This window comes from Amblyraja radiata, chromosome 35 (genome assembly GCF_010909765.2).
Source record: "Amblyraja radiata isolate CabotCenter1 chromosome 35, sAmbRad1.1.pri, whole genome shotgun sequence".
Taxonomy (NCBI): Eukaryota; Metazoa; Chordata; class Chondrichthyes; order Rajiformes; family Rajidae; genus Amblyraja; species Amblyraja radiata.
In genome coordinates, this window is record NC_045990.1 from 4,749,325 (window position 1) to 4,770,503 (window position 21,179).

At 50.1% G+C, this 21,179-nt stretch overlaps 2 protein-coding genes across 3 annotated transcripts in view; one reads left to right on the top strand and one right to left on the bottom strand.

Annotated features, from left to right (window-relative positions):
* Window positions 1-11,810, top strand: part of trmt1 (tRNA methyltransferase 1) — a 39,568-nt gene extending 27,758 nt beyond the window's left edge. For both annotated transcript variants that reach the window (XM_033050748.1, XM_033050749.1), the window contains 7 exons: window positions 898-1,032; window positions 3,067-3,152; window positions 4,013-4,121; window positions 4,297-4,373; window positions 5,143-5,262; window positions 9,913-10,027; window positions 11,582-11,810. In XM_033050748.1, the coding sequence (XP_032906639.1) occupies window positions 898-1,032; window positions 3,067-3,152; window positions 4,013-4,121; window positions 4,297-4,373; window positions 5,143-5,262; window positions 9,913-10,027; window positions 11,582-11,596 (657 nt within the window). In that variant the 3' untranslated portion in view covers window positions 11,597-11,810. The remainder of the gene's footprint in view (window positions 1-897; window positions 1,033-3,066; window positions 3,153-4,012; window positions 4,122-4,296; window positions 4,374-5,142; window positions 5,263-9,912; window positions 10,028-11,581) is intronic.
* Window positions 11,811-11,872: 62 nt separating this feature from the next.
* The window catches only part of man2b1 (mannosidase alpha class 2B member 1), a 38,165-nt gene continuing 28,858 nt past the window's right edge, over window positions 11,873-21,179 (bottom strand). Inside the window, exons 19-24 of the mRNA XM_033050747.1 lie at window positions 21,024-21,111; window positions 20,042-20,122; window positions 17,591-17,827; window positions 15,800-15,949; window positions 14,698-14,800; window positions 11,873-13,213 (exon numbers count right to left, since the gene is read on the bottom strand). Coding sequence (XP_032906638.1) covers window positions 13,122-13,213; window positions 14,698-14,800; window positions 15,800-15,949; window positions 17,591-17,827; window positions 20,042-20,122; window positions 21,024-21,111 — 751 coding nt within the window. The 3' untranslated portion in view covers window positions 11,873-13,121. The remainder of the gene's footprint in view (window positions 13,214-14,697; window positions 14,801-15,799; window positions 15,950-17,590; window positions 17,828-20,041; window positions 20,123-21,023; window positions 21,112-21,179) is intronic.

The following is a 21,179-nucleotide window of genomic DNA, read 5'->3' on the forward strand; positions in this document are numbered from 1 at the left end:
GTCTCCGCCTACATTCTTTCCTTGTCCCGCCCCCTCCCCTGACATTAAGGCCCTGTCCCACTTACATGTCATTGGCACGCAAATCACGCAACCTCGTCGTCGCGTTGAGGCGCATGGGCACCGTGTGGCCACGCGGGGCCGGTCCCACTGAGAAGCGCGGAGGGGTATGTAGTTGTGCGCGATATCGCGCGGCGCTCTGGGATTTTGTACCAAAAGAGATCTGGCCCGTCTCGTAACTGACGGCCAAAGTGGGACAGGCCCAAGACCCGGGCGCGACGCAACGTCTCACCTCCAACAGCAGCAGCAGCAGCTAAACGATCGCCGAACTCGGCCTGGGGCTCACGGCCGTTGCGGTCCGCATCCGCCCCCACTTCTACTCCCACAGCGGGGCCAAGAAAATTGAAGGTCGACACAAAATGCTGGAGTAACTCAGCGGGACCGGCAGCATCTCTGGAGAGAAGGAATGGATGACGTTTCGGGTCAAGACCCTTCTTTCAGACTGAAGAAGGGTCTCGACCCGAAACATCACCCATTCCTTCTCTCCATAGATGCTGCTGCACCCGCTGAGTTACTCCAGCATTTTGTGTTGACCTTAAACTAAATCTGACTTGGATTCCTCTTCACTGGGGCCAGTCCCTCCACGGAGGTGATGAACCTGGGTAGCAGACTGTGGACCACGAGGAAGTTCACAGCTGAGCCCAACTCTGCCACCATCTACATTTTGACAATTATTGCCAGGAGTCGGTGGACAATCATTTTATTCTTCACACCAGCTGTGAGATGGGGAGCGGGGAAGGGGGCCGAGGGATTCTTGTCTAATTTGGTAAGGATTGGATTGAATGAATTTCTTGTGACCAGTGCCAGCAGGTAACTACTCCTTTACCATGCATCTTGCAGCTCGGAGGACCAATCTGGGCTGAACAGATCCACGACCAGGATTTCACCAGGAAAGTCCTGGAATCCGTGGAACAAACACCACAACGGTTCAAGACTTCAGACCGGATACTGGGAATGCTGAGCATGGTGACCGAGGTGAGGCTTGCTCCACAGAATGATACAGTGTGGAGAACACAACCATTTGGCTCATCATCTCTGTGTGTGCGGGTGTATGGGCAAATGCACGGACCATGGAGACAGCCAAGAGGTGTAAATATTCAGGACAAACTCCCAATGGAATTAAAGAGCAGCCTGGTGGCCCAGCAGTAGAGCTGCCGGCTCAAAGTGCCAGAGACTCAGCTTAGATTCTGACTTCAGATGCTCCCTGTGTGGAGTTTGCACGTTCATCCTGTGACCGCGTGGGTTTCCCCCGGGTGCTCCCATTTCCTCCCGTATTCCAAAGACGTGCAGGGTTGGAGGTAAATTGGCTTCTGTAAATCGCCCCTAGTGTGTAGGAAGTGGATGTGAAAAGTGGCATAACATCGAACTAGTGTGAACGGGTGATTGATGATCTGGTGTGGATCTGGTGGGCCAAAAGGCCTGTTTCCACGCTGTATCTCCAAGCTAAATTAACCCTTTACCTGCTCACTGTGCTGTAACTAGGCTTCACTGGTCTTCCTGCTGGCTTCACTGCAGCAGCAGCTGGTGCTGGTGGTGGTTTCTCTGAAGCTGTGGAGACAATTACAATGAATCAGTGAAGGCACCATTTATAACCAACCTTCCTTGACCACAGCCCATGCTACCTCACCCGCTGAGTTTCTCCAGCATTTTTGTCTACCTTCGATTTTTCCAGCGTCTGCAGTTCCTTCTTAAACTCGTAGTCAGTTTGAAAACATTATTGTAGAAACAGATATTTGAGGGTGTACTCTTTATAAGAATGAAGATTTTTAAATGCTATTGTGACCTCTATGTATGGATATTGAAGGAGTTTACACTACAAATTGCCATTTAGCCATAATAATAATAATAATAATAATAATAATATATCTTTTATTGTCATTGCACGTCAGTGCAACGAGATTTAGTGTGCAGCTCCACTGATGTACAAGAAAGGTAAATAAATACAATACATAAATAAGCAAGCTGAATTGATTGACGTGACCATCTGAGGGAGACTGTCCAAAGGGGGTGAGTGGGGGGGGGGCACTCATTAGGGCCGGTTCAGAGCCGCTATAGCTCTTGGGATAAAACTGTTCCTGAGTCTGGAGGTTCGGGCGTAGAAGGCCTTGTAACGTCTGCCGGAGGGAAGTAGTTGAAACAGACCGTGGCAGGGGTGTGATGAGTCCTTATGGATGCTGAGGGCCTTCCTGAGGCACCGCGTGTGGTAGATGCCCTCCAAGGCTGGTAGCTCTGTCCCGATGATCCGCTGCGCTCTGTTGACGACGCGCTGAAGAGCTCTCCTCTCCGCCTCCGTGCAGCTGAGATACCACACAGAGATGCCATATGTTAATATGCTCTCTGTGGTGCAGCGGTAGAACGTTGTCAGCAGCTGTTGGGGCAGACCAGTCTTTTTTAATGTCCTCAGGAAGAACAGTCATTGCTGTGCCTTCTTGACCAGCGCGGCGGTGTTCGTGGACCATGTGAGGTCTTCTGAAAAGTGAGTGCCCAGAAACTTAAAGCTGGACACTCTCTCCACACTTTCCCCGTAAATGGAGATTGGGGCGTATTCTCCAGAATGGGACCTCCTGAAGTCAATAATCAGCTCCTTGGTCTTGGAGGTGTTTAGTGCTAAGTTGTTATTGGCGCACCAGTCCGCCAGGTTCTGCACCTCCGCTCTGTAGTTTGTTTCATCACCGTTGGTGATCAGCCCAATCACTGTTGTGTCGTCTGCAAACTTCACGATGGTGTTGGTGTCGAATGCAGGGACACAGTCGTGAGTGAAGAGGGAGTAGAGCATGGGGCTTAGTACACAACCCTGTGGTGTGCCGGTGCTCAGGGTGATGGTGGAGGACAGGTGCGGGCCCAGTCTCACTGCCTGCGGTCGCTCCGTGAGAAAGTTCAGGATCCAAGCGCATATCGGTGAGCTGAGGCCTAGCTGGTGGAGTTTGGTGGTGAGCTTGGTGGGGATGACCGTATTGAATGCAGAGCTATAGTCATTGTATCATTCACGTATTATTTTCCTTTTGCCAGGAGTTACCGGATTGCCCTCTCTACCACACAATGGACCACCTCAGCAGTGTCATTCACTGCAGCACCCCCTCTCTCCTGCAGATGAGGTAAGATCATAGGCTTTGGCTCTTCTGTGTCCATCGGAGAAAACCCGCGCAGGTCACGGGGAGAACGTACAAACTCCGTGCAGTAAAGCACCCGTGGTCGGGATGGAACCTGGGTCTCTGGCATTGTGAGGCGGCAACTATCGCTGTGCTACCGAGCTGTGTGGAGTTGCGTACTGAGGCACCGTGTTATAGGAAAGATAATGTCAGGCTTGAAAGGGTTCAGAGAAGATTTATGAGGATGTTGCCAGGACTAGAGGGTGTGAGCTATAGGGAGAGGTTGAGTAGGCTGGGATAAATCGCAGGAGGATGAGCGGTGATCTTATAGAGGTGTACACAATCATGAGAGGAATAGATCGGGTAGATGCACAGAGTCTTTTATCCAGAGTAAAGGAATCAAGGACCAGAGGACATAGGTTCAAGGTGAAGGGGAAAAAAAATAATAGTTCAGTTCAGTTCAGTTTTATTTGTCATATGTAGGTTAACACAGGGTCAAGGGTACAATGAAATGTGTTTGACAAGACAACGGGTCACCTCAGCAATTATATTACGAGGATGAAGGAATCCGAGGGGTAACTTTTTCACACAAAGGGTGGTGGGTGTATAGAACAAGCTGCCAGAGGAAGTAGTTGAGGCTGGGACTATCCCATCGTTTAAGAAACAGTTGGACAGGTACATGGATAGGACAGGTTTGGAGGGATATGGACCAAGCGCAGGTAAGTGGGACTAATGTAGCTGGGACATTCTTGGCCAGTGTGGGCGAGTTGGGCCGAAGGGCCTGTTTCCACATTGTATCACTCTATGACTCTATGAGTGATGAAATGATTTTAATTTCTTTATTTCTCTGCCCCCAACTCCGTCAGGTCGGCGTTGCTTCACGCTGGCTATCGCGTGTCGCTCTCCCACGCGTGTAAAAACGCGGTCAAAACCGATGCACCGCATTCGGCGATGTGGGATATCATGAGGAGCTGGGTAAGAGGCAAACGTGTGTGGTCGGTCTTTGCTGAGAGAGAGCGTCGGTCGGTTTGGGTGTGAAATGCAATAGCAAAGCTCCCACTCTGGAGGTGCCAGAGCCTGACTGAGGGCTGGTGCTTGGCTTGAGTGCGTGTGCTTTAGCAGGTTAACGCTGACTCTGTCTCTGGCGCAGGCAAAGGTCCACCCAGTGAAGCGCGAGAAACTGTCCGAGAGCAGCCCTGCCTTCCTCATCCTCAGCAAGGAGCCGGTGTAAGTTGCCTTTCATTACATCCCCTTCATGTCTGTGCTGAACATGATGTAAGGATAAACTAATCTCATCTGCCTGCGTAGAACACACAACAGTGCAGTACAAGAACGGGCCCTTCGGCCAGCAATGTTTGTGTCGAAATGATGCCAAGTTAACCTGATCTCATCTGCCTGTACATGATCCATATCCCTCTATTCCCTGAAAGCCTCTACACGCTCCCATTGTATCTGCCTCTACCACCATCCCAGGCAATGCGTTCGAGGTTTCCGCTACTCTGTGTGTGTGTGAAAGTTTTTTTTAAATTGCCCCACACATCACCATTAATCTTTCCCCTTCTCACATGATAGGGCCTGTCCCATTTATGCAATTTTTTCGGCCACTTGCCGGCACCATAGTCGCAGCAGGTCAGCAAGTGGCCGAAGATGGACACAAAATACTGGAGTAACTCAAAGGGACAGGCAGCATCTCTGGAGAGAAGGAATGGGTGACGTTTCGGATCGAGACACTTACTTTTTTCATACCAGTTTAGTAAGATGAGGGAGTGGGGGTCTGGAAAACAGAAGTAATTGAAGATACGAGGGGCATAATATCTGAAGATGGGTCTCGACCCAAAACATCATCCATTCCTTCTCTCTTGAGATGCTGCCTGTCCCGCTGAGTTACTCCAGCACTCTGTGTCTATCTTCGGTATAAACCAGCATCCACAGTTCCTTCCCACACACCGGTCGTTGTACAAGCCGCAGGATTTGACATTCACCGTCTATGTGTCAGTCTCCAGGCTTGCTTCGACATCCGGGAGGACGCCAATCCTAAATCCAGGAAGCAAGGGCTGAAGCGGTTCCAGGAAAACCCGGAGGCCAATTGGGGACCCAAGGCGCGGGCCAAGGCCAGGTGAGATCTTGCAGGAGTGGTGGGGGCGTGACTGGTGGTCAAGTGGAGCAGCTCCTGGGGGTGGAGTTGGGCCAAGGTAATGGGAGGGGGGGAAGCCACCTTCAGCTGCAGGCTCAGGTGGGGATGTTAAATCTGCTCTGAGTGAGTCTTCGATTCCATCTTCACAACCCAGCAAGGAACCAGCCTAATCTGCAGGCACCTCTTTCCGGGGTTACGTCCGCGCCCGGGTGGTGTTATAGAGGGACCCACGCGCTGTCCGCGGGCGGCCTGGGGGATTTCCGGGACCACTGGGCACCGCGGGGGGTTGAATGCATCCTTGACAAGGAGTGTAAGATAGTTGTTCAAGAAGGAACTGCAGATGCTGGAAAATCGAAGGTAGACAAAATTGCTGGAGAAACTCAGCGGGTGAGGCAGCATCTATGGAGCGAAGGAAATAGGCAACGTTTTGGGCCGAAACCCTTGTTCAGTGTAAGATAGTTGTATAATAGTTTATCCTTTGTCGTGTATTATGGTGGTGGGCTCTGTTTCGCTTTTTACTGCACTGGATATGTTATTTATCATTTAAAAATAAATTGGATAGGTATATGGACGGGAAAGGAATGGAGGGTTATGGTCTGAGTGAAGGTAGATGGGACTAGGTGAGAGTAAATGCTCGGCATGGACTAGAAGGGCCGAGATGGCCTGTTTCCGTGCTGTAATTGTTATATGGTTATTATAGAATAGAATGCCATTTTATTGTCACTATACACATGTACAATGAGATTAAAAGCAGCTCCTACTCAGTGCAGATGTAATTAGTGTAAAAAACACAAAACAAAACAAAGGGGGGGGGGGGGGGGAGATAAGGTACACAGTTCTGCGGTGCTATATACATATCTATAAAAAGACAATGGATGAATAGAGTGAATAAATAGGATTCCTATATACAGTATGGGTTATTGCACATATTAAAATATTACAGTTACAGTACAAATTACAGTAGGTGGATAGATGGAAGTCCGGGGGTTAGGCTGTGAAGTCAGTGCATGTGTGAGTTCAGGGAGGTTATGGCTTTTGGAAAGCAACTGTTCATGAGTCTGTTTGTCCTTGTTCTGATGCACCTATAGCGCCTCCCTGAGGGCAGCAGGTCGAACAGGCCAAATGCAGGATCCTTGGTGATGTTCTTCGCCCTGCTGAGGCAGCGGGAGGTGTAAATGTCCATCAGGGAGGGGAGAGGGCAGCCAATGATCTTCTGTGCTGCCCTAACTACCCTCTGAAGCCTCTCCCTGTCTGCCATGGTGCAGCTGCCGTACCATGCTGTAATGCAGTATGTCAGCAGGCTCTCGATGGACGAGCGGTAGAAGGTCAGCAGCAGGTTGGAGTCCAGGTTGTGCTTCCTGAGGACCCTCAGGAAGTGCAGCCGCTGCTGAGCCTTCTTGATGACCGCTGTCGTGTTGTCTGTCCAGGAGATGTCAGCGGAGATGAGGACGCCGAGAAACCGGAAGGTGTTGACCCTCTCCACACACTCGTCGTTGATGTATAGGGGGGCTAAGTCGGTGCTGTGCCTCCTGAAGTCGACAATGAGCTCTTTTGTTTTCTTGGTGTTCAGAGCCAGGTTGTTTTCTGAGCACCAGGCTGTCAACTTCAGGACTTCCTCTCTGTAGGCTGCCTCGTCTCCCCTTGAGATGAGTCCGACTACTGTAGTGTCGTCAGCAAACTTGACGATGCGGTTGTTGTTGTGGGCCGGACTACAGTCGTGGGTGTAGAGACAGTATAGGAGGGGGCTTAGCACACAGCCCTGTGGGGAGCCGGTACTCAACATGCGAGTGGAGGAGAGGTGGGGGCCGAGTCTCACAGTCTGGGGCCGGTTGGTGAGGAAGTCCTTTATCCAGGCACATGTGAGAGTGGGGAGGCCGAGAGTGACCAGTTTGTCGATGAGAATGTCCGGAATGATAGTTGAAAGCTGAGCTGTAATCCACAAAGAGCATCCGGACGTAGCTCTGCCCCTGCTCCAGGTGGCTCAGCACAGAGTGGAGAGCTACGGTGATGGCGTCTTCTGTGGATCTGGTTGGGCAATAGGCGAATTGGTGGGGGTCGAAGTCTGGAGGGAGATAGTCCTTGATGTGCTGGAGGACCAATCTCTCGAAGCACTTCGTGATTACCGGAGTGAGGGCCACGGGACGGTAATCATTTAGGCTGGTGATGGGAGACTTCTTCGGCACTGGGACGATTGTGGCTGATTTTAGGCAGGACGGGATAACTGCCTGGTCCAGGGAGAGGTTGAAGATTCTGGTGAAGATGACAGTGAGCTGGTGGGCACACGCTTTGAGCACCTTACCAGGTACTCCATCTGGGCCGGCAGCCTTCTTGGGGTTCACTGCCAGGAGCACCCGTCTGACATCGTGCTCCCTTACAGTGAGTGGAGTAGTACAGGAGCCAGGTGAGGGTGGGAGCAGGACTGTAGCAGATGGGTGCTGCTGTTGTGATGTTTCAAAGCGGGAGAAGATGCAATTTAGCTTCTCTGCCAGCGGCGCACTCAGGTCTTCTGTCGTTGTGGCACAGCCTCTGTAGTTTGTAATGTCTTGTATGCCCCGCCATACCTCCCGTGTATTATTGCTGGACAGGTGGGACTCTATGCTCCTCTTATGGTCCACCTTGGCTTTTTTAATTCCACTTTCCAGATCGGCTCGAGCAGCCCTGCACAGAGCTCTGTCACCTGACCTGAAGGCAGCATCGCGGGCTCTGAGGAGTGTGCGGACCTGGCTGGACATCCAGGGTTTCTGGTTTGGGAAAACCCGAATGTTTTTGTCCACAGTCACGTTTCCGATGCAGAACTTGATATAGTCCAGCACCGTTTCCGTGAGAGTTTCCAGATCCTGGTGTTCGAATACGTCCCAGTTTGTCTGTGTAAAGCAGTCCTGTAGATGGGAGAGTGCTTTTTCAGGCCAGGTTGTAACAGACTTTATGGTGGGCCTGGCACTGCGTCTGAGGGGGGTGTAGGCTGGGGGGAGCAGGAGGGAGAGATGATCTGACTGGCCGAGTTGGGGGAGGGGCATGGCTCTATACGCGTGCTTAATATTGGTGTAGACAAGATCCAGCGTGTTCACCCCTCTAGTAGAACACTTGAAATGTTGATAAAATTTCGGCAGTACAGTCTTCAAGTTGGCCTTGTTAAAGTCCCCTGCAATTATGTGAACACCTTCGGGGTGGGCCCACTGCTGTTCATTAATGGTGTTCAGCAGGAGAGAGAGCGCCGTGTTTACATTGGCGTCAGGTGGAATATACACAGCCGTGACAATCACTACTGTTAGTTCTCTCGGTAGAAAAAAAGGCCGGCATCTTACAGACATGTACTCGAGGTCAGGGGAACAATGATTGTCCCGTTGTTGCACCAGTTCTCATGCACGTAGATACAGAGGCCCCCTCCCCTGCTCTTACCGGAGTCCATAGTCCTGTCCCCGCGGAGCAGAAAGCGTCCTGCTAGCTGCATGCTAGCATCAGGTATCCCCGGGTGAAGCCAGGTTTCGGTGATAATCATAATACAGCAGTCACGAACATATCGATTTCCAGCGAGTTGTAATTCCAGGTCATCCATTTTATGAACCAGGGATCTGGCATTGGAGAGATACAGGCTCGGTAGAGGTGGCTTGTGTGGTTGTTTTCTTAGCCTTAGCAAAACACCGGACCTGCGGCCTTGCTTCTGCTTCCTCTCCCTCCTCTGTCTGCGCCGCCTCCTAGACCCGACAACAATCCACGGGGACCCCGGTGGTCTCGCTATGTCGCCCGGGGTGCTATGCGTGTGATGAAAGACACTCGAAACAGATGTCTGATGCTGGTCACCGATGTCCATGAGGTTCTGGCGGGTGTAGCGGATGTTCGCAGAACCGATAGTGAAGACGTACACGAACAATAAAACGTACACGAACAACAAGAAAGACCACCGAGACGGAGAGCCGTGAGCCGCTGCTCCCGTGCGCGCCGCCATCTTAGCGTTATATTTGAATAAATATTTTTGATTAAAAAGAAAAAAAGAAAAATCCTGCAGGCACCTCTTAAGGGATGTCACTCTCAATGGAACGTGAATGTAGGAGTAAGTTAGAAACCTGGAAAATAGGTGCAGGAGTAGGCCATTCGGCCCTTCGAGCCAGCACCGCCATTCAATATGATCATGGCTGATCATCCATATCAGTACTCTGTTGCTGCTTTCTCCCCATATCCCTTGATTCCGTTAGCCCCAAGAGCTAAATCTAACTCTCTGATGTTTGCGGATGGCATGGAAATTGGTGGTGATGTGGAAGGCAATATAGCCTGGAAAATAAAGCATTGCAGATACTGGCAGCTTGTTCCATACACCTACCATGTTTTGCATGTAATAGTTATGCCTCTAGTTCCTATTAAATCCTTCCCCCCCCGCCTACATTCTCTGGTCCTGGATTTACCTACTCCAGGCAAGAGACTCTGTGCATCTACCCAATCTATTCCTCTCATGATTTTGGGATGTGGGAGGAATCCCATGCTGTCGCCGAGAGAAGATGCAAACTACCTGGTCACGATGGAACCCGGGTCTCTGGCACAGGGAGGCAACGGCTCAACCCGCTGTGCCATCGTGCCGTCCACCTCTAGCTCGATGAACTGGTGTGTTCATCAGCCCTTGTGTTTTGTGTCTCGTAGCGGAGGAATCCATCCTTGTCTGGAAGAGAAAAGGAAGCGGCTGCAGAACAAACGGAAGCAACGCAATGAAGATGCGGAACATGGAAAGCAAATCCTCTGCAAAAAGCCCAGAGAGGTAAGAACACAAATCTGTGGTGAGGCTCCTGTAGAACAGTCTTGGTCCCACCCAGTGCTCAGAGCTCCAATAGACGGGGGCTTCCATGATGTGGAAGAAGGAACTGCAGATGCTGGTTAAAACCAAAGATAGACACAAAGTGCTGGAGTAACTCGGCGGGACAGGCAGCATCTCTGGAGAGAGAGAATGGGTGACGTTTCTTCAGACTCTGAAGAAGGGTCTCGACCCGAAACGTCACCCATTCCTTCTCTCCAACGACACTGCCTGTCCCGCTGAGTTACTCCAGCATTCTGTGTCTGCTTTAGGTGAGGTCATAGAAACATAGAAATTAGGTGCAGGAGTAGGCCATTCGGCCCTTTGAGCCTGCACCGCCATTCAATATGATCATGGCTGATCATCCAACTCAGTATCCCGTACCTGCCTTCTCTCCATACCCCCTGATCCCTTTAGCCACAAGGGCCACATCTAACTCCCTCTTAAATATAGCCAATGAACTGGCCTCAACTACCTTCTGTGGCAGAGAATTCCACAGATTCACCACTCTCTGTGTGAAAAATGTTTTTCTCATCTCGGTCCTAAAAGATTTCCCCCTTATCCTTAAACTGTGACCCCTTGTTCTGGACTTCCCCAACATTGGGAACAATCTTCCTGCATCTAGCCTGTCCAACCCCTGCCTGGTCAGGTCAGGTCAGATGCATGAACCATTAATCCCGACACTCAAACTTCCCTGCATTGATCCGGTAGCCATACTCGGGCTTTAGTTTTTGGTTAGATAGACAGCACGGACACAGGCCCTTCATCCCACCGAGTCCACGCCGGCCATTGATCACCCGTTCACACTAGATCTAATGTTATCCCACTTTCTCATCCATTCCCTTCACACTGGGGGCAATTTTACAGGGGGAAGGAGATGAGGAGACATTTCTTTAATCAGAGGGTGGTGAATCTGTGGAATTCTTTGCCACAGAAGGCTGTGGAGGCCACAAGTCAGTGGATATTTTTATGGCAGATATAGATTTTAGATTAGTATGGGGGTTAGGGGGAGAAGGCAGGAGAATGGGGTTAGGATGGAGAGATAGATCTGCCTTTGACTTTGTCCCTTACCATCTGGACGCCCGCAGCAACGGCTGTGGAGGGTGGAGGTCCCGACCACGGGGGAAAATGGAGAAGGACTGGCCAAGCTCTGTGCCTTCCACCACAGTGATGAATGCTGTGGTGGATGTTTGTGTAAAATTTTTATTGTGGTTGTGTTCTTTATTACTGTACCGCTGCTGGCAACCCAAATTCCACCGACCTTGGTTGTGTGGCAATTAAATTATATCTATCTATATCAATTATCAATTATATCAATTTAATCGGCTGAATGGCCTAATTCTACTCCTATTAATGACCTTATAATAAAAGGATGGGCCTTTAGAATGGAGATGAGAATTGTATTTAACTATGATTGAATGGCGGAGCAGACTTGATGGGCCAAATGGCCTAATTCTACTCCCGTATCTTCTGGACAAGAGTGGGAGGCAATGGGTTTAACTATTCTCCTTCCTCACACAGGGTAAATGCACATAGGGAGAGTACTGCAGCTTCTACGATTACAGGAGGGTGAGGCGGTGGGGAAGAGGCCTCTCGAGAGCGCTCCGGAACATGCATCCTCAGGCCACCAGCTGTAAATTGAGTCCATACCCTCGCTGTAAGTGTGCAGAATCTGTAAATGGAATGTAAAGTTCACAACTCGACCCGGCCTGCAGTCTTTCAATTTTATTTTTAATTAAACTGCATTTTTTTCAATAAATAAACCCGTAGCTGATGTGTGACACGAGAGAACGGAGAGACAAGGCACTGCAGTTGCTTTGGCATGAGGTTTATTTTTTTTCCTTTTTAGCGCTTTCCGTAAAAAAAAAAATCATGGCACAATTTGAGATTTCATGGCAGATGCTGCTAAACTTTTCTGAATTGTCCCTCTTCAATCATCCAGCACTTGTATCTCTCCCAGCATATTTCACCCCCCCCCCCCTCCTCCTCCTTAATACTAATAATTTGCCACAATACTTTGCCCATGTATCCTTCTCTCCAGATGCACCATTGCATAATTTACCCTGGGTATCCTCAGAAGGCACAGGAGCCCTAGCTGAAGGATCAGCGGTTTTACAACACTAGAATCGTGGGCACTTTGTCCACCTACTGGCGTTTCGACTCTCTGCCCTTCCGTTAATATCCAAGATAAGTCATGCTTTCACAAAAAATATTTTCATCAATAGGTGCCAAATGTACGTTTGTGAATCAGTGGTCCTTGAAGCGGGAATTTACAAACCCCCTTGTAAAGTTTTCCACAGACTTGATCGAAATTGTATAGATCCTCTTCATTTTATGTTTTTGTTTGGGTGGGGAGGGAGAGGAGAAAAGAGAGAGCACTTATTATCAGATCAGCTCAGCCACAAGGTCTTTCTTGTACCAAGGACTCCAGCAAAGGATCTGTTTGAGGGGGATAGAAGGGAGGTCATGTTAAATTGTGATTAGGCAGAAGCTTTGAAGGGATGCTCTTCACCAAAGCTCATTTTTGGAAAAGATGCATTTGCACACTTACACAATCTTTCTCGGCCAGACCAGACCAGACCAAAATGACCCTCAAAGTGTCTGTAACACAAATCACAATCACTTTTAGTGAACAGTAAGTCTATGGAGATTGTGGGGGGGGGGGGGGAATGCAAGATGTTGCAGATGCTGGAGTCTTGAGCAACAGTAAATGTGGATGAGGGGGAAATAGTGAATGCAACCAAAATATTACCTGACTAGATCTTGTTACTTCTCCCCCACGCATTGTAATCAAAGGCAATGTGAGAGGGTGTGTGTGCGAATTACATTCTGAGGTCGGTAGACCATTGCTTTGGAAGCAACTAACAGAAGCTAAATTCACAGATTTAAAAAATGCAGGAGCTATCAAAAAAGGGGTAAACCTTTGTTAATAGAAAGAAGCGAAAGAAGGCTGGATGCGGCTGGAATTAAAAAAACCCTCCGTGGATGGGTTCATGTGCCTGTTGATTGTTTCGGCTCATTCTATCACTTCTCTCAGTCCTGGCCAGCAGAGCTCGGGTGGTTAGCCGTGACGAACGCTGATACGAAACGTGCGGATTTCCATGGGACGCAGAGTCACAGAGTACACGGAGAACGGTCTGGGGCCTTCTGTCTCTGGAAAACAGCGGCACAACACAACTGTTACACACACGCTACAGAACAAGTCCTGTCTGTGTTGGGGGATGCTGGTTACATTTATTTCCAGTCATCGTTACACTGAACACCCTCAAAGCCCTATCCCAGTGTATGAGTTCATTCCAAGAGTTCTCCCGAGTTTGCCCTGATTCGAACGCGGAGATTTACAGTAATGGCCGCTCGTCGGTACTCGGGGCTCTCGTGGACATTTTTCAACATGTTGAAAAATCTTCACGAGTCTTCCCGAGCTTACCTGCCGTTAGCGAGTCTTCCCGAGTACCTGCCGTTAGCGTTACGAGCCGCCAAGAGACGTCCCCGAGCTCCGACGTACCCGCTACGTTCATTCTCCGTGCTTATCACGAGTTAGATTTTTTTTAAACTCGGGAGAGCTCTTGGAATGAATTCGTACCGTGGGGTAGGGCTATTATTCAACTTCACTTCCCTTCGTTAATCTTTCCTTACTGTGGTTATCCAAACTCTCCATTTCATCAAATCACTCCTGTGCTCCCATCCATAGGCCCCAACAGGTAGCAGGTCCCATAGAAGAGCAGGTAGCAGGATAGAAGAACAGGTAGCAGGTCCCATAGGAGAGCAGGTAGCAGGATAGAAGAACAGGTAGCAGGTCCCATAGGAGAGCAGGTAGCAGGATAGAAGAACAGGTAGCAGGTCCCATAGGAGAGCAGGTAGCAGGATAGAAGAACAGGTAGCAGGTCCCATAGAAGAACAGGTAGCAGGATAGAAGAACAGGTAGCAGGTCCCATAGGAGAGCAGGTAGCAGGATAGAAGAACAGGTAGCAAGTCCCATAGAAGAACAGGTAGCAGGATAGAAGAACAGGTAGCAGGTCCCATAGGAGAGCAGGTAGCAGGATAGAATAACAGGTAGCAGGTCCCATAGGAGAGCAGGTAGCAGGATAGAAGAACAGGTAGCAAGTCCCATAGAAGAACAGGTAGCAGGATAGAAGAACAGGTAGCAAGTCCCATAGAAGAGCAGGTAGCAGGATAGAAGAACAGGTGGCAGGTCCCATAGAAGAATAGGCAGCAAGTCCCATAGAAGAGCGGTTAGCAGGTTTTTGTAACGGATTTTGTACGTTCTCCCCCCGACCTGCGTGGGCTTTCTCCGAGATCTTCGGTTTCCTCCTACACTCCAAAGACGTACAAGTTAATTGGCTTGGTAAATGTAAAAAATGTCCCTAGTGGGTGTAGGATAGTGGGACAGGCAGCATCTCTGGAGAGAAGGAATGGGTGACGTTTCGGGTCGAGACCTTTCTTCAGACCCAAGACCGTGAAAATGATGAGGGCACAGATCTTTTCCCAGTTCTGATGAGGGGCTGTTGGCCCAGATTGTTCACCATCTCCCACTAGAGCTCCGAGCCCTGCCGGACTGCAGGGGCGACAAATGCAGGCAATAACTTAGGGAATGGTCTATTGAGAGAGGGTCAGAGGCTTGGAATTGCCGGACTAACCTTCTACAGAATTCCAGGTGAGTCGGGACATATCCTTTCTCTGCTGGTTGAAACCCAGAGACATTTCTTCAACCGACTTAATCTCAAACGCAGAGAATAACCGCTGGAATGAAATAGAGAGATATAGAATTAGACGGCAGCTCTATTGTTGGCTGTTTTCTGCTTACCCCCTCCCTCTCCCCTTGAATTTGGATGTAAATCTTCTCCAAGCAGCTGGTGTAGACCATACTTTGAGTGGCAGCGGGTATGAAACATAACATACATAGTGTGGAGGAAGGAACTGCAGATGCTGGTTTAGACTGACGATAAGACACAAAGTGCTGGAAGGGGTGAGGGAAGATCAGAACTTGCACAGAAAAATTCTGACCTGCAATAATGAGTGTACTTCAACAACTTGCTGTGCAGGATATGAGCAAGGATTCACTCCCTATCACTGATACTTTATAATTGGTCAGGCTTCAGAGCAACAGGAGGTATTAAAATTGGCGGAGGAAGGAATTGCAGATGCTGGTTTACACCGAAGGTAGACACAAAATGCTGGAGTAACTCAGCGGGACAGGCAGCATCTCTGGAGAAAAGGAATATGTTTTGGGTTGGAACCCTTCTTCAGGCTCTTCAGCATGTCAGGCAGGGGAGAGAAATGGATAAATGATGCTTCGGGTCAAGAGTCTTCTTCCGACTGAAGAAGCCTGAAGAGAGGGTGGACAAAAATGCTGGAGAAACTCAGCGGGTGAGGCAGCATCTGTGGAGCGAAGGAAATAGGCAACGTTTCGGGCCGAAACCCTTCTTCAGACTGATGTGGTGGGGGCGGGAAAATCTGAAGAGAGGTTGTACATGGGTCTCTACTTCTCCGTCAATGTGTCACACCTCATCTTATTCATTCACAGCTGTAACTGCACTTTGGGTCAGCCCATATTCACTACACAATGTATACTCCATTGTATCGCCCTATTAAGCTCGACCTACTTTAACTCCCAGCTTTATGGACTGGTGGGATAAATTTAACACATTCACATACAACAGAGATCTTCTCCATCCACCGCCCACCTCCCCCTCTCACTGCCAGTCCATGGCTGTCCGCAAATACAGATGAGGCACCTACAGACAGATTGACGGTCTGGGGCTTGGAGTAGACTTGGCTCTCTCCCACTTCAAACTGATGCTCCAGGCGTAAGATCACCGTCGCGTTGTCCCACTGAGCCAGCGAGAGGAGGTGGATGTTGTGAGGTAGTTCCTCCTTCAGGGCTGTGAACTGCAAGAGCCAGAGAAACAAGGTCCTTGTGAAGTGCAAATGAAAGCAACAGTTCATCGTGTACAAAATCATAGATCGGGTAGCTGTAAACTCCGCACAGACAGCACCCGGGGTCAGCTGCGCCACTGTGCTGCCCCTTCAGTGAATGGTATCTCCTGGATATACTTAAGGGCCTGTCCCTCTTTCCCGAGTTATTCACAAATTCTCCAGAGTTTCCAAACTCGCAGAATGTCCGTAGTAGTCCGTGGATGTATCGTAGCGGCTCGTCAAGCCAGCCTTAGGTACTCAGGGCTATGTTTTTTACTCGTGGACATTTTTTATCAGGTTGAAAAAACGTCCCGACTTACCTGATGCCCCGAGTACCGACGGCTGGCATAACGAGCCGCTACGATATATCCACAGACTCCTACGGACTCGTCACGAACATTCTGCGAGTTTGAAAACTTGGGAGAATCCGTGACTAACTCGGGAAAGTGGGACAGGCACTTTAATCAGAGGGAAGAGCTGTTGCCACAGAAGGCTGTGGAGGCCAAGTCAATGGGTATTTTTAAGGCAGAGATAGATTCTTGATTAGTACGGGTGTCGGGGAGAAGGCAGGTGAATGGGGTTAGGAGGGAGAGATAGATCAGCCATGATTGAATGGTGGAGTAGACTTGATGGGCCGAATGGCCTAAATCTGCTGCTATCACATGGACTTGCTGACCCGTGGTCCAAACTTCCACCCCCAATGTAATACCGAGGCTCTATAAGGTGCTGGTCAGGCCGCATTTAGAGTACTGTGAGCATATTTGGGCCCCATATCTGAGGAAGGATGTGCTGGCTCTGGAGAGGGTCCAGAGGAGGTTGACAAGAATGACCCCAGGAATGAGTAGGTTAGTATATGATGAGCATTTGACAGCACTGGGCCTGTACTCGCTGGAGTTTAGAAGGTTTAGGGGTCCCCTCATTGAAACTTACAGAATAATGAAAGGCTTGGATAGAGTGGATGTGGAGAGGATGTTTCCACTGGTGGGAGAGTCTTGGACCAGAGGTCACAGTCTCAGAATAAAAGGGCGCTCTTTTGGAAAGGGGGTGAGGAGGAACTTCTTTAGTCAGAGGGTAGTTAATCTGTGGAACTCATTGCCACTGAGGGCTGTGGAGGACAAGTAGTCCATGTTTAAGGCAAATTCTTGATTTGGAACGGGTGTCAAGGGTTATGGGGAGAAGGCAGGAAAATGGGATGAGGACGCAGAGATCCTCTAAACTCCGGGATAGGCACAAAATGCTGGAGTAACTCAGCGGGACAGGCAGCATCCCTGGGGAGAAGGAATGGGTGACGTTTTGGGTCGAGACCTTTCTTCAGAACTCCAGCGAGTAGAGGCCCAATGCCATCATATGCTAACCAACTCATTCCTAGATGCTGCCTCACCCGCTGAGTTTCTCCAGCGTTTTTGTCTAAACTCATTCCTGGGGTCATTTTTGTCAACCTCCTCTGGACCCTCTCCCGAGCCAGCACATCCTTCCTCAGATACGGGGCCATGATAGAATGGCGGAGTGGACTCGATGGCCCGAATGGCCTAAATCTGCTCCTATCGCTAGCTGCTCTACCCCCCCCCCCCTCCCCGTGGTCCAAGCTTGCACCCCCACAGTGAGCTGGGTTACCTCAGTGATGCGAGGCTGGGAGTGGTAATAGGGTGCCTCGGGCCCCACGCCCATGACAGCGAGCGTCGCCATGATCTCCGCCTCCGCCTGTATCCGGTGGAGTTCCGCTGAGTCATCGGCCGTGTCGAGGAAGACGAGGTGCTTCCCCCGCACGACCAGACCCTTGCCGTCGTAGCCCGGCTCCGACAGCGGCTCGTCCAGCCCTCGGTGGTCATCGTGCAGCAGCCTCCGGTGGACCTGTGGGGATGGAGGGAGTGAGGGTACACATCTACAACACAGCCGGCAGTCCAGACCCATCTCACCACCCCCCGCCTCCTCCAAACCCTGCACCTTACACCACATTCACCACCTACCTGCTATTGAGGGAGTGCAGCGTAGGTTTACAAGGTTAATTCCCGGGATGGCGGGACTGTCATATGCTGAGCGAATGGAGCAGCTGGGCTTGTACACTCTGGAGTTTAGAAGGATGAGAGGGTATCTCATTGAAACATATAAGATTGTTAAGGGCTTGGACACGCTAGAGGCAGGAAACATGTTCCCGATGTTGGGGGAGTCCAGAACCGGGGGCCACAGTTTAAGAATAAGGAGCAAGCCATTTAGAACGGAGACGAGGAAACACAGAGAGTGGTGAGTGTGTGGAATTCTCTGCCTCAGAGGGCGGTGGAGGCAGGTTCTCTGGATGCTTTCAAGAGAGAGCTAGATAGGGCTCTTAAAAATAGCGGAGTCAGGGGATATGGGGAGAAGGCAGGAACGGGGTACTGATTGGGGATGATCAGCCATGATCACATTGAATGGCGGTGCTGGCTCGAAGGGCCAAATGGCCTACTCCTGCACCTATTGTCTATTGTCTATTGTCTTCCACAGAGTCAACCCTCTCTTTATAATCAATGTGCTCATCCGTTAACAAGCTCACCGGGAAAGCTGGCTCTGTCCTGGGGGCGGAGTTGGAGTTGGAGTTGGATTCCCGGGAGGTTGGTCTTGGAGGGGAGGAATCTCCACAAACTGCGGAGCATCCTGGACAATACAGCTCACCCCCTCCACCACACACTGGTCAACCTGAGGAGCACCTTCAGCAACAGGTAGACAAAAGTGCTGGAGAAACTCAGCGGGTGCAGCAGCATCTATGGAGCGAAGGAAATTGGCAACGTTGCCTATTTCCTTCGCTCCATAGATGCTGCCTCACCCGCTGAGTTTCTCCAGCACTTTTCGATTTTCCAGCATCTGCAGTTCCTTCTTAAACACCTTCAGCAGCAGACTGGTTCCACCAAGATGCAGCACAGAACCACACAGGAGATCCTTCTCCCCTTTGGCTATCAAACTATACAATTCCTCCCCCTTCTGTCGTGGGGCAGACTGACCTTCTCAACTACCTCCTCTGGCAGCTCGTTCCATAATCCCATCACCCACAGACACAACATAGAACAGCATAGAAGCATCTCAGAACAAGAAGCATTCGAGTTACAAGAGAGAAAAATATTTATTTCATTATCAACACCTTCAAAATCTACATTCATTACTTCCATTGGCCACACTACAGCTGCAGGGAGCATCAACTATAAGATATCATAGTGTGTTGGAACGAACTGCAGATGCTGGTTTAAATCGATGGTAGACACAAAATGCTGGAGTAAAGGACCTGTCCCACCTTCACGAATTCTCCCGAGTTTTCCCCTTGATTCAAACTCGGAGAATGTCCGTAGGAGTCCGTAGATGTTTCGTAGCGGCCCGTAATGCCAGCTGTAGGTACTCGGGGCATCAGGTAAGTCGGGACGTTTTTTTCAGCATGTTGAAAAATGTCCATGAGTAAAAAAAACTGGCTGGCATCACATACTGTCGTTGTGTCCTTGGGCAAGACACTTCACCCACCTTTGCCTGTGTGTCAATGTGTGTGAATGTGTGTGAGTGATTGGTGGTGGTCGGAGTGGCCGTAGGCGCAGATTGGCAGCCACGCTTCCGTCAGTCTGCCACAGGGCAGCTGTGGCTACAGAAGTAGCTTACCACCACCGAGTGTGACTGAGGAGTGAATGAATAATGCGATGTAAAGCGCCTTGAGTATTAGAAAGGCGCTATATAAATCCCATCCATTATTATTATTATTATCTCCGAGTTTGAATCAAGGGGAAAACTCGGGAGGTTTCATGAGTAATTGGGAAAGTGGGAGAGGCCCTTAACTCAGCGGGACAGGCAGCATCTCTGGAGAGAAGGAGTGGGTGACATTTCAGACATCATCCATCCCTTCTCTCCAGAGATGCTGCCTGTCCCGCTGGGTTACTCCAGCTTTTTGTGTCTACCATAAGATATCATAGGTTTAGGAGGTGGACATAGAATGCTGGAGTAACTCAGCGGGACAGGCAGAGGCTCTGGAGAGAAGGAATGGGTGACGTTTCGGGTGGAGACCCTTCTTCAGTCCCCTCCTCGCCCTGCCTGGGATGTGAACAAGAGGTTGTTTACCATGAGTTCCAAGGAACCATCCGTGACGCTGCTCCCTCCCTGCGATCGGTCAGTCAGCACCGTCAGCTGATTCCTTTCATCCTGAAACAGAAACAGTGCCGTAAGGCTAAACCCCAGGGTCCCAATGGCTAAATCCCATCTCCCTCCCCACCCTTCAGATGGTGGTCAGTGTCATTCATGGAGCTGTACAGCACAAAAAGAGGCCCTTCGGCCCAACACATCCATGCTAGCCTTCTGGCACCCATTTACATTCATGCCACATTCGCAACAACTTTCCCCCTCCGTTTAGATTCTACCGTTTGTTTACATGCTTGGGGCATTTTTACAATTGCCAATTAAGCTACGTGATGGCACAGAGTTTAGTTTAGAGATACAGCACGGAAACACGTTCTTCAGCACACCCAGTCAGTTCCAACCAGCGATCCCCGCACACTAACACTTTCCTGCACACACTAGGGACTATTGGACATATACCAAGCCAATTAACCTACAAACTTGTACGTCTTTGGTGTGTGGGAGGAAACCGGAGCACCCGGAGAAAACTCACGCAGTCACGGGGAGAAGGTACAAACCCCGTACAGACAACACCCGTAGTCGGGATTGAACCCGGGTCTCTGGCGCTGTGAGGCAGCAACTCTACCGCTGCGCCACCACTGATTGTGTCCACACCCCAGGAATAACTTTGAGCTCATCTTGGTGAACGCTACAGGTTGCGGGGTAAGGAGTCGGCACCTTCACCACAGTGGCACCACCCACCTCTTCCTCCTTGTGGGGCAATGGATGGTTCCCCAGGCAATGAAGGGGTTTGGACCACACTTGGAGCAAGACCTGCTCCAATTCCCAGGAGGGGAATATGACGCAGTTTTAACCGAGTCCGGATTTACATAGAAACATAGAAAATAAGTGCAGGAGGAGGCCATTCGGCCCTTCGAGCCAGCACCGCCATTCATTGTGATCATGGCTGATCGTCCCCTATATTTACCTTCATGTAGATACGGCTATTCACAGGGTAGTAGTTCCCAGCCACGGGCTCCGTCTGGTTCAATTGCCACGTCGGCCGATAATTTCTCCTTGGAGGCAAAAGAACAGTCATAGACAGACACAAAATGCTGGAGTAACTCAGCGGGACAGGCAGCAT